Source organism: Sapajus apella, unplaced genomic scaffold (assembly GCF_009761245.1).
Source record: "Sapajus apella isolate SASKATOON/1434 unplaced genomic scaffold, GSC_monkey_1.0 scaffold2, whole genome shotgun sequence".
Lineage (NCBI taxonomy): Eukaryota > Metazoa > Chordata > Mammalia > Primates > Cebidae > Sapajus > Sapajus apella.
Window position 1 is genome coordinate 60205426 of NW_022436942.1, and position 11429 is coordinate 60216854.

Sequence of the window (11429 nt, forward strand, 5' to 3'; positions counted from 1 at the left end):
CCTCTCCGAACTGGAAGGCGGAGACGATGGTGACAACGACGCCCACGAAGCAGACGTAGAGCCCATACCTGTGGGACAGGCAGGTATAGGTCTGTCTCTGAAGAAGCTTGAGCAGCATCACCCCGGCCGCCGCCACGCCACGCCACGCCCGGAGGAGCCAGAGCCGCCGCCTCAGCGAGCCGCCATTCAGGGGCCCCGATCGGGCCGCCGCGCGCAGGTCACAGCCGCCTGGCGCCGCTCATTGCAGCTCCCGCGACTGACACCCGCTCGGCTCAACGCCGCGGCCGCCGCTTCCGGGAGCCGGGAGCCCACGCCCTCGGCGCGGCGGAGGCGGACCCGCGGCCGGCTAGGCGGCCGGCGCCGCCCGGGTCTGGCCGGGCGAGAGGCGGCGGCCGCAGAGGCGGCGGGGGTTCTCCAGCGCCACCTGGAGGACGGAGGGGCATAGGGCAGGCGCGTGCCCTCTCCATCTGCGCGTGCGCAGCGTGCCCTGCGGGCTGGGCTGGGCGGAGCTGGGCTGGGCTGGGCGGAGCTGGGCTGGGCTGGGCGGAGCTGGGCTGGGCGGAGCTGCGCTGAGCTGAGCGGAGCTTGGATCCACTTACCCGGTTGGGCGGGTGACCAAGAGGAAACTGCCCCTGCGTAGAGGCTGTGCTGGTATAGGCGGTACTATAATGCCATGAATATTTTTGTGCATAAAACCTTTTCTGCATTTACAGTAATTGGGAAATTATGGTTTTGCAGAGAGATAAAAGGAGATGCTGTATGTGGCTCCTTTTCCCCCATCCCCCAACTATATTGTTTGACAGAGGAAACCTTTGGATTAAATCTGCCAAAACGGAATTTCATTCATTCATTTATTCATTAAATATGTAGTTTGTGCCTGGTCCCTAGCATAGTGCTTCGTGTCAGATATTCAAAAATGAACTAGACCTGGCCACTGTTCTTGGAGAGTCTAGTTGGGGAGATAAACATGTAAACCACTAAATACAAGAGTTGTTATGATAGAAATCATGTGAGAACTGGAAGGGAACCAGGTCAGGGGTGGCCGGGTAATCCGACTTTGACACAAGCTTTTGCCCACGAGATCCTCTCCTTGGTGCCTGTGTTTTAGAAGAGAGAGAGAGATCTTTTTCTTAATCCCAATACACCCTAGCTAATAGGAATTTTTTCTTAGTCACCCTGGGAAACAATACACTTATCTAATGTTACCATCATTAAAAGCCTTTTTAAAAATATCTTGAGGCTGGGCGCGGAGGCTCATGCCTGTAATCCCAGCACTTTGGGAGGCCGAGGCGGGCGGATCACGAGGTCTAGAGATCGAGACCATCCTGGCCAACATGGTGAAACCCCATCTCTACTAAAAATACAAAAAAATTAGCTGGGCGTGGTGGGGCGCGCCTGTAGTTCCAGCTACTCGGGAGGCTGAGGCAGGAGAATTGCTTGAACCCGGGAGGCAGAGGTTGCGGTGAGCCAAGTTCATGCCACTGCACTCCAGCCTGGCGCCTGGTGGCGGAGTGAGACTCTGTCTCAAAAAAAAAAAAAAAAAAAAATCTTGGGAACCAGCTTCAGGAAATACTCAAATTTGCACCCTTAACTTTGATGATCAGATAGAATTAACAGCCTTGCAAAAGGGGTTAGCTTCACTCCAATCCAAGGCAAGATTTTTACACTTTGCTGTCACTTCAATTCTTCTTTAAAAAAAGATGATTGATATATGCTATATGTACATGGCAAAGATTATAGCGGTTGTACAAGACACATATGTTTCTGAGGTCTTTTCAAGCATTATAATATATCTGAGGACTTAATCAGAAGGGGAAAAGCAAGATAACAGATATAAAAACACCTGCCACTCAACTGGACTCTCAGGATAATGACAACATTGACATAGCATCTACCGGGTGCCCAGCTCATCTAATCCTCACAACAATCTTATAATGGTGATACCATTATTATCCCCATTCTACAGATCAAGAAACCACGGTGAAAAGAAGTAATTGTCTAACACCACACATACAGTAAATGACAGAATTGATATTTGAACTAGGTACTTAGGCTATAGGACAGGGCCAAGATTAGGGAAAGGTATAGTGAGATGAGTCATGCGAGTTTGGAGTCAGATTCTGTCTTTTGTACAGTTTTGATATTGGAGCTGGGTGCAGTGGCTCATGCATGTAATCCCAATACTTAGGGAGGTCAATGTGGGGGGATAGCTTGAGCCCAGGAGTTTAGGAGCCCAGAAGTTCCAGACCAGCCTGGGTAACATAGACCCCATTTCTATTAAAATAAAAATTTTTTAATGTAAAATAAAAAATAAAGTTTTGGTATTTTGTTTTTCATGGATATTCTTCAGTAATTTTTTTTTTTTAAGACAGTCTCGCAGCGGTGTGATCTCAGCTCACTGCAACCTCCGCCTCCTGGGTTCAAGCGATTCTTCTGTCTCGGCCCATGAATAGCTGGGATTATAGGCACTGCCGTCACGCCCAGCTAATTTTTGTATTTTTAGGAGAGATGGGGTTTCAGCATCTTGGCCAGACTGGTCTTGAACTCCTGACTTCAAGTGATCCACCCCCTCAGCCTCCCAAAGTGCTAGGATTACAAGCATGAGTCACCACATCTGGCCATTAATTTTGATTTTTAAAAAATATTGCATTAAAATTATTATTCTTCTTGATTAGTGAGTTTCTTGGAGTTCCCTGAGATTTTGCACCCAAGACAAGTGCCTTACTGTCCTCACTCTGGTCCTTGCCCTGCCTAGAACCTGTCCTTCTAAAAAAGTATGCTTTGTTGTAGTGCAGATTACCCTTAATTTTTTTCCTGTATCTTTAGGCTCCAACAGACAACCTCACGGGAGGTCAGGGGCATTGTCTAAGTCCTTTCTTCTAGAGAACTTGCTCTTGTTCACCCTCTTTTTCCCCTCCTCAGACAGTATGGCTGAGCTTGAGTAAAATAAATATGGGTGCAATATGACACACCTGTAGTAGTTACCTTACAGAGTTGGGAAGGTTATGTAAAATAATACATGAATACGCTCAAGTGCCTGGGATATTTTTAGTGTTGGAAAATTTAAGAAAAGAACATTTAACCTTGTTCTGAAAGCAGTGAGGTTTTCAGCAGGAGAATTAACTGATTAAATTGGCACTTCAAGAACATTAGTAGTATGTAAATGCATGATTTGTGAAAATTATTTTTTTAATATTTTGTAGAGACCAGGGGTCTCACTATGTGGCCCAGGCTGGTGTTGAACTCCTGAGCTCACGCAGTCCACCCACTTCGGCCTCCCAACGTGCTGGGAGCCACCTCATCTGGCCTGGAAATGATTTTGAACTCTCCACATCTGAACAGTGGAAAAAATATGCAGTAGCATCTCATTTATCTGGAAATCTTCTATCTGGCAAACTAAAAGAGCCGGAAAAGCCAAAAAAGCAAAAAAGACTCCCAGAAACCCAATGAAACCCCTGAGTTTGCTTTTAGAAGAAACCCACTGTCCCTCTTTCAAAATCTGACAAATATAACTCCAAGAAACTTTGTTATCTGGCTTCTCAGTCCATAGCAGAGAAAGAAAGAAAGAGAGAGAGAGAGAAGGAAAGAAAGAGCTCCCTTTCCTGCCTTTCCTCCAAACATGAAGTAACTAGAGAAAAAAAATGAGAGAGAAATAATTTTGTCAATTATTATTAATTTTTTTTTTAAAACTTATAATTATTATTTTTTTTCACCATATTGGTCAGGCTGGTCTTGAACTCCCAACCTCAGGTGATCCACCCACCTTGGCCTCCAAAGTGCTTGGATTACAGGCGTGAGCCACCACGCCTCGCCGAGAGAGAAAAGATTTTTTAAAAAAGAAGTCAAATGAATTCCAAAAGTGTAATCATCTTCACATCAATCATGTAGATATATGTAAAAGCAGAAAGATCACAGTGAAGGCAACAGTCCCTCCAAGTATAGTAGTAGGCTAATACGGGATATGGTGGTGAGCACAATCTTTGAGAAAAGTTTAAGTAATGGTTAGTGTTTGTTCAGCATTTGTGAATGAACGCTTTGTGCTGGGCATTTTATTGGACATTGAGTCTATCTCGTAGTGACTTAGGTACCCCAATACTTGGGTACCAAGAAAGACATGTCCCTGCTTTTGTGGGATTTACACTCTGGAGGGGTATATGTGTGTGTATGTGTGTATATATATATATATTGAATTGGGATTGTGAGGGGCACTAACCTAGCCTGGGAGGTCAAGGATGGCTTCCTGGAGAAGGCGATGCTAAAGACAGTGCTGGAGGACTCAAGATGTGGGCTGGGAAGGGAACTATGTTCTAGGCAGGGCCGCCCACATGGAAGACTCTAATCTAAGCAAGAAGGGCTGGAGATGCAATGAGATGGAACTAGAGAGTCTGGTAGGACCTTAAAAGCCACAGAAGGAATAAAAGACTTTATCCTAAAGACAATGAAGAAATTTAATAAAATCTAACAAATGACACAATCAGGTGATTAATTTCAAGAGTCATATCATAACTGTGGTGTGGAAACTGTATTGGAGGGGGCCTAAGGAGTTGAAATGAGACCAGTGGTAGTAGAGTTGCTAGATAAAATGCAGAATACCCAGTTAAATGTGAATTTCAGATAAGCAGGACATACTTTTAGCATAAGCAAATCCCATGTAATATTTGGGACATAATTATACTTTAAAAACTTAATTTACTTGAAAGTCACATTTAACTGTGTGTCCTGTGTGTGTGTGTGTGTATTTATATATATACATAATATATACATATATATACATACATATATATATACATTATATATATATATATATATAAATGGAGCTTCACTCTTATTGCCCAGGCCAGAGTGCAATGGCGTGATCTTCGCTCACTGCAACCTCCACCTCCTGGGTTGGAGCAACTCTCATGCCTCTGCCTCCTGAGTAGCTCGTATTACAGGTGCTCGCCACCACACTTGGCTCATTTTTTGTATTTTTAGTAGAGACAAGTTTTCACAATGTGGGCCAGGCTGGTCTTGCACTCCTGACATCAAGTGAACTGCCCACCTTGACTTCCCAGAGTGCTGGATTACAGGTGTGAGCCACTGCACCTGGCTGTGTTCTTTATTTTTATTTGCTACAGCTGTTCTGAGCCGCTTTTGGCCAGGCATGGCAGTCCCTGCTCCTCGACTTGAGCCAGTGCCTAGAAAGTCTATCTGAGTCAGGGATGAAGGATTAGCCTATATATCTCCTTGTCCCCAGATGTAAAACAGCATTCTCCAGTTAACTTCATCAATACTAAAGTGATCCTCATCTGTCTGTATCTTGCACAATCTTCTCAATTGGTTCAATAACTCAGGAGACAATGAGAATGCTTTTATATGTATTGGACACTAAAACATCTCCATCTTTGAGTCTCCACTGGCTTAGCCAGGGCGAAAACTGAACATCCAAAGTTAACAATCTTGCTCAAACAGGGACCTCTTGCCCCAGGCCTATACATATTTTGTATATAGAAATAGTGTGCCTCGGGCTGGACCCAGTATCTCATGCCTGTAATCCAGCACTTTGGGAGGCCAAGGCGGACAGATCACCTGAGTTCGGGAGTTCCAGACCAGCCTAACCAACATGGAGAAACCCTGCCTATACTAAAATTACAAAATTAGCTGGGCGTGATGGTGTATGCCTATAATCCCAGCTACTCGGGAGGCTGAGGCAGGAGAATCACTGGAACCCAGGAGGCAAAAGTTGTGGTGAGCAGAGGTCATGCCAATGCATTCCTGCCTGCGCGTCAGAGGGACTACTCTGTCTCAAAAAAAAAAGAGAAAAAAAGAAATTATCTCAGAAGCAGTTAAATTCTTAACACTTTTGTTTACACTAGTCTGCAAAAATTAAAAGCCATCCTCACTTTCTTGTTAATGTTATTTTAATTTTATTTCAGATTGAGGGGATACACACATGTTTGTTAAATGGGTATATTGAATACTAATAATGATTAAGCTTCTAGGGTACCCATTACCCAAGTAGTGAATGTTGTACCTGACAGGTAATTTTTCAACTCTTGCCACCCTCCAACTGTCACCTTTTTTGGAATCCTCAGTGTTTATTATTGTTATTGCCATTTTTAACCATACTTTATTCTTTATTCTTTTTTTTTTTTCGAGACAGAGTCTCACCCTCTTGCCCAGACTGGCGTACAATGGTGCAGTCTCTGCTAACTGCAACCTCTGCCTCCCGTGTTCAAGCGATTCTCTTGCCTCAGCCTCCCGAGTAGCTGGAATTACAGGCACATGTCACCATGCTCGCCTAATTTTTTGTATGTTTAGTAGAGACGGGGTTTCACCATGTTGGCCAGGCTGGTCTCAAACTCCTGACCTTGTGATCTGTGAGCCACCATGCCTGGCCAACCATACTTTATTCTGTTTACATGATATTTACTGTTTTCTGATATTTACTGATATTTACATGGTATTTACTGATTCTGTTTACTCTTGGGTTTTTTGTACATTTCATCCACTGGAATATAGGCAACATAAAGGCATGAGACTTGTACATCTTATCCAGAAATGTTATCCTTAATCTTAGCATTGTGTCTTGCCAATAGAAACTAATTGATACAAATTTATTACATGAATTAATATATTTTGCAGTGATAAAAGTATGAAGCATTGGATGAGATGGCTAACACCTGTAATACCAGCATTTTGGGAGGCTGAGGTGGGTGGATCTCTTGAGCCCAAGAGTTCGAAACCAGCCTAGCCAACATGGCGAAACCACATCTCTACTAAAAATACAAAAATTAGCCAGGTGTGATGCTGTATGCTTGTAATGCCAGCTACTTGGGAGACGGAGGCACAAGAATTGTTTGAGCCTGGGAAGCAGAGATTGCAGTGAGCCGAGATTGCACCACTGCAATATTAATATTCTACATGGTAGAATATTATAGAGAATAACCCTGGCAGGGCGTGGTGGCTCACGCTTGTAATCCAAGCACTTTGGAGGCCAAGGCGGGCGGATCATCTGAGGTCGGGAGTTCAAGACCAGCCTAACCAACATGGTGAAACCCCGTCTTAAAAAATAATAATAATCAAAAAAGAGAATAACCTTATGTTTTGTGGTAGAACTCATTTGGAAAACTTTCCAGTTTGGGATCATTTTTATATGGGGGATTATACTAATGGCAATTCAGTTTTAAAACCTGTTATTTCTATTATTATTGACCCTGCTTTTCAGAGTAATTGCCTACTATTTCTTTTTGTTTGCTTCATTTTGTGTACTACTTCTTTGTATCTTTTCTCCCTTTGCCTAAATAATCATTTTCTTTTTTTAGAGACAGGGTATCTCTCAGTCACCCCGATTGGAGTGCAGTGGTACCATGTTGGCTCGCTGCAGCCTCAACCTCCTGGGCTCAAGCGATCCTCCCACCTCAGCCCCCGAAGTAGCTGGGATTACAGGCATGCACCACCATGCCAGGCTAATTTTTGTATTTTTTGTAGAGATGGAGTTTTGCCATGTTGTCCAGGCTGGTATCGAACACCTGAGCTCAGACAATCCACCCATCTCGGCCTCCCAAAGTGCTGGGATTACAGGCAAAAGCCACTGTGCCCAGCCTAAGTAATCTTTTCAAAAAACCAGCTTCCACTGGGCAAGGTGGCTCCCCCTTATAATCCCAACACTTTGGGAGGCCAAGGCGGGCAGATCATTTGAGGCCAGGAGTTCAAGACCAACATGGGGTAACCCTGTCTCTACTGAAAATACAAAAAATTAGCCGGGCATGGTGGCATGCGCCTATAGTCCCAGCACTTAGGAGGCTGAGGTGGGAGAATCACTTGAACCTGGGAGGCGGAGGTTGCAGTAAGCCGATATTGCACCATTGCACTCCAGCCTGGAAGACACAGTGCGACTCCGTCTCAAAAAAAAAAAACAAAAAACAAAAACGCTAAACAAAAATCCCAGTTCCCTCTTTGGGTCATCCTTTCTATTTTCTGTGGTTTTCTATTCATTGATTTGTGCCTCTATCTTTGTAATTTTTTTCCCCTTATTCTGTTTGCTCTGTTGCTCTAGAACTCATTCTTCAAATTTAATATTTAGCTCAATTTTTCAATGTTATGGTTTTTAAATGTTTTCCAAAGTATAGTTGTCCCTCTAATTACTAATTTTACTGCATCCCATCAAAACTGGCATGGAATGCAGGTGCACAGTGGGAGCTGGGGCACTGCAGTGGGTGTCAGGCCTGGGCATACAATGTACCCATCAGGAGGACCAAGGCAAGGAAGTCACCAGACCTAGGCCAGGGTGGCAAGGTTCTGAGAGACTGTGATCTCTGGGTGAGCTTGGCTGCTGCAGAGCACCCTGATGTCCTCACATACTGGTTCCCTAACCTACCTTGTGGCAGGAGGAAGAAAACACAAAAACCAAACAATGAAACTGGGGAAAGGAGGCTGGCCCAGTGGCTCACGCCAATAGTCCCAGCATCTTGGGACACCCAGGCAGGAGGATTGCTTGAGGTCAGGAGTTCAAAACTAGCCTGGGCAACATATAGAGAAGTCCAGCTCTACAAAACTTTTTTAAAAAAGAAAGAAATTAGCCAGGCATGGTGGACCACACCTGTAGTCTCAGCTACTCGGTACTCGGGAGGCTGAGGCAGGAGAGTTTCCTGAGCTCAGGAGTTCGAGGCTGCAGTGAGCTCTGATTATACCACTGCTCTCCAGGCTGGGTGACAGAGTGAGACCCTGTTAAAAAAAAAAAAAAATCCCAGGCACAGTGCCTCATGCCTGTAATCCCAGCGCACTTTGGGATGCCAAGGTGGGAGGGTCGCTTGAGCACAGGAGTTTGAGATAGCCCTGCTCCACAAGGACACAGGAGCAGTAAAAAAAAAAAAAAAAAAATAAATTTAACCCAAGAGGTGGAGATTGCAGTGAGCCGAGATTGCACTAGTGTACTCCAGCCTGGCGACAGAGCAAGACACCATCTAAGAGAGAAGAAAAAAAAAAAAAATATATATATATATATATATATATATGCAAAATAAATAAATATTTTTAAAAGAACGGAGGAGAGGAGGGAAAGAGGCTGGTGGCGTGGGTGGGGGTGGGGGCATTGCCCCCTTCTTCCTACAACGTTCCTTCATCGCCCTCTACTGGCAAAGCTTCACATCACACTCACTGCCAAAGAAATGCTTCAAAAGAGGTCCAATCCATTAATTAATTACACTCCTTTGGAACTGAGAGGCAACAATTGATTATCGGCACATCCTTGAAGCTAGGGTTTCAGGTGTGATTGACATTCTCCTAATCAAGCTAATTCACAGAAGATTTTAACCTAGAAGTAAGCTACATGCAGAGAGGGAGTGAGTCCAGGCAGATGTGATGCAGTCAGAAGTGCCTTCCCGCCTCAGTAGAAAGCATCCTGATCCTGCTCTTTCTGATCCTGGCACAGTCAGTAGCTCCCTTGAGGGCCTAGTTCAGCGAAGTTTTAGGACCTGATCTTACAAATTCAACCTAGTACTCTTGATTTCTAGAATACTGTTACAGGTAAAGTCTCTGTTCAGAACTCCTGAGGGCTATGGGTAAGCCACCTTAATCCCTTTGTGTTTAAATCAGTGAATAGATTCCTTAATCTACAAATAATAAGAGATCATAGCTTGAATAATATTAAAACACCTTGGAATTCATTGACCCTTCCTTTGTTGCCTAGTACATTGTCCATTTTTGTAAAGTTTCAGGTTTGCTTAAAAAGAATATATTCTCACCAGCTGCTGTGGCTCATGCCTATAATCCCAGTTCTTTGGGAGGCCAAGGTTGGGGGATCCCTTGAACTCAAGAGTTTAAGACTAGCCTGGGCAATGTTGTGAGACTCATCTTTACGAAAAGAAAAAAAAATTAGCCAGGTGCGGTGACTCACACCTCTAATCCCAGCACTTTGGGAGGCCTAGGAGGGCAGATCATCTGAGGTCAGGAGTTCGAGACCATCCTGACCAACATGGTGAAACCCCCATCTCTACTAAAAATATAAAAATTGGCCTGGTGGTGGTGTATGCCTGTAATTCCAGCTACTTGGGAGGCTGAGGCAGGAGAATAGCTTGAACACAGGAGGTGGAGGTTGCAGTGAGCCGAGATTGTGCCATTGCACTCCAGCCTGGGTGACAATTATGAGACTCTGTCTCAAAAATAAATAAATAAATAAAAATTAAATTAGCCAGGTGTGGTGGTACAGACTTTTAGTCCTAGTTACTTGGGAGGCTGAGGAGGGAGTATCACTTGAGCTGAGAAGTTTAACGTTACAATGAGCCATGATTGCACCACTGCACTCCAGCCTGGGCAGAGCAAGACAAAGGAAAAGAAAAGAAGGAAGGGAGAAAAAGGAAGGAAGGAAGGAAGGAAAGAAGGAAGGAAGGAAGGAAGGGAGGGAGGGAGGGAGGGAGGGAGGGAGACAAAGAGAAAGAAAGAAAAAAAAAAGCAAGGAAGGAGGAAGAGGAAGGAAGGGAGAGAGGGAGGAGGGAGGAAGGAAAAGAAAGAAAATTCTCTCTGTGTGTTTTTCTGCCTCTCTTAATCTTTCCTGCCTCTCTCAGTTCCTAATTTCTTCACTGTTTAAGTTCTCACAAGCCTCAGGATCAATATGAAGTCCACTGTGATATACTTTGCAGAATCTACCTATTTGTGAAAGCTAACTCCTACCCTCATCTTTGTACCTTGTGTTTGAAAACTGGATCCATTTCCTGATCTCCAAGCATTTGGAACTTTCTTTAGTTTTCTTCTCCTTCAAACCAAAGCTTCCAACCCCACTGGAAACAAACAAACAAACAAAAAACTCAAAACAATGAGCACTCAATATATATATTTGATTATCCATAAACGCTGATTCTCTAATTCATTGCAATGTCAAGTGCATAATTAAATAGGGAGACTTTCACATTTTGCACAGTCTGCTTTCCAGAATAGTGTCAGAGAAACTCTGATATTTTGCTACAATGCTTTGGCAATACTCTAGATTTACTAAACTCACTGTAACTGTTATACCCAAGTGACTTAGAAGGAAAGTGCCCACTGAGTTCCAATTGAGAGTCCTTTATTGCCAGTGACCTCAGCTTGTGCTCAAAATCTCTCAGCCCCGAGGAAGGGGCTTGATTCCTTTTTATGCCTTGCTTAAGAAAGGGGAGGCGGAGTCTAGCTGAAGCTGAATTTACAGAAGCAGAACAAGCAAGTTAGATAAGGAGGCTGGTAACCAGGAGGCAGGAGGTTCCCAGGATTGATGATTACCAAGGAAATTATACACAAGCAGTTCCCATGATTGCTCGTTACCAAGGTGGGTATTTGGTACTTGCCACACAATCAATCTAGGGGGGTATTCACAATAACAAGTGGGCTTGCCAAGCAGGATATGGTTACAATGGTTATATGCCTTGTATAGTTCTAAGCACAGCATGGCCCAGCACAGTAGCATGACCCAGGTATGC

At 44.2% G+C, this 11429-nt stretch overlaps 1 protein-coding gene across 4 annotated transcripts in view; it reads right to left on the minus strand.

Annotated features, from left to right (window-relative positions):
* GNPTAB (N-acetylglucosamine-1-phosphate transferase subunits alpha and beta) overlaps positions 1-393 on the minus strand; it is an 82465-nt gene extending 82072 nt beyond the window's left edge. For 3 of the 4 annotated variants that reach the window (XR_004275524.1, XM_032299320.1, XM_032299334.1), the window contains exon 1: positions 2-367. Coding sequence is in view for 3 of the 4 variants with exons in the window: in XM_032299320.1 (XP_032155211.1) it covers positions 2-118 (117 nt within the window). In the remaining variant the exon portion in view is untranslated. Of the gene's footprint in view, position 1 lies in introns of all 4 variants that reach the window. The other variant, XM_032299313.1, reaches the window with a different exon arrangement.
* Positions 394-11429: the final 11036 nt, after the last annotated feature.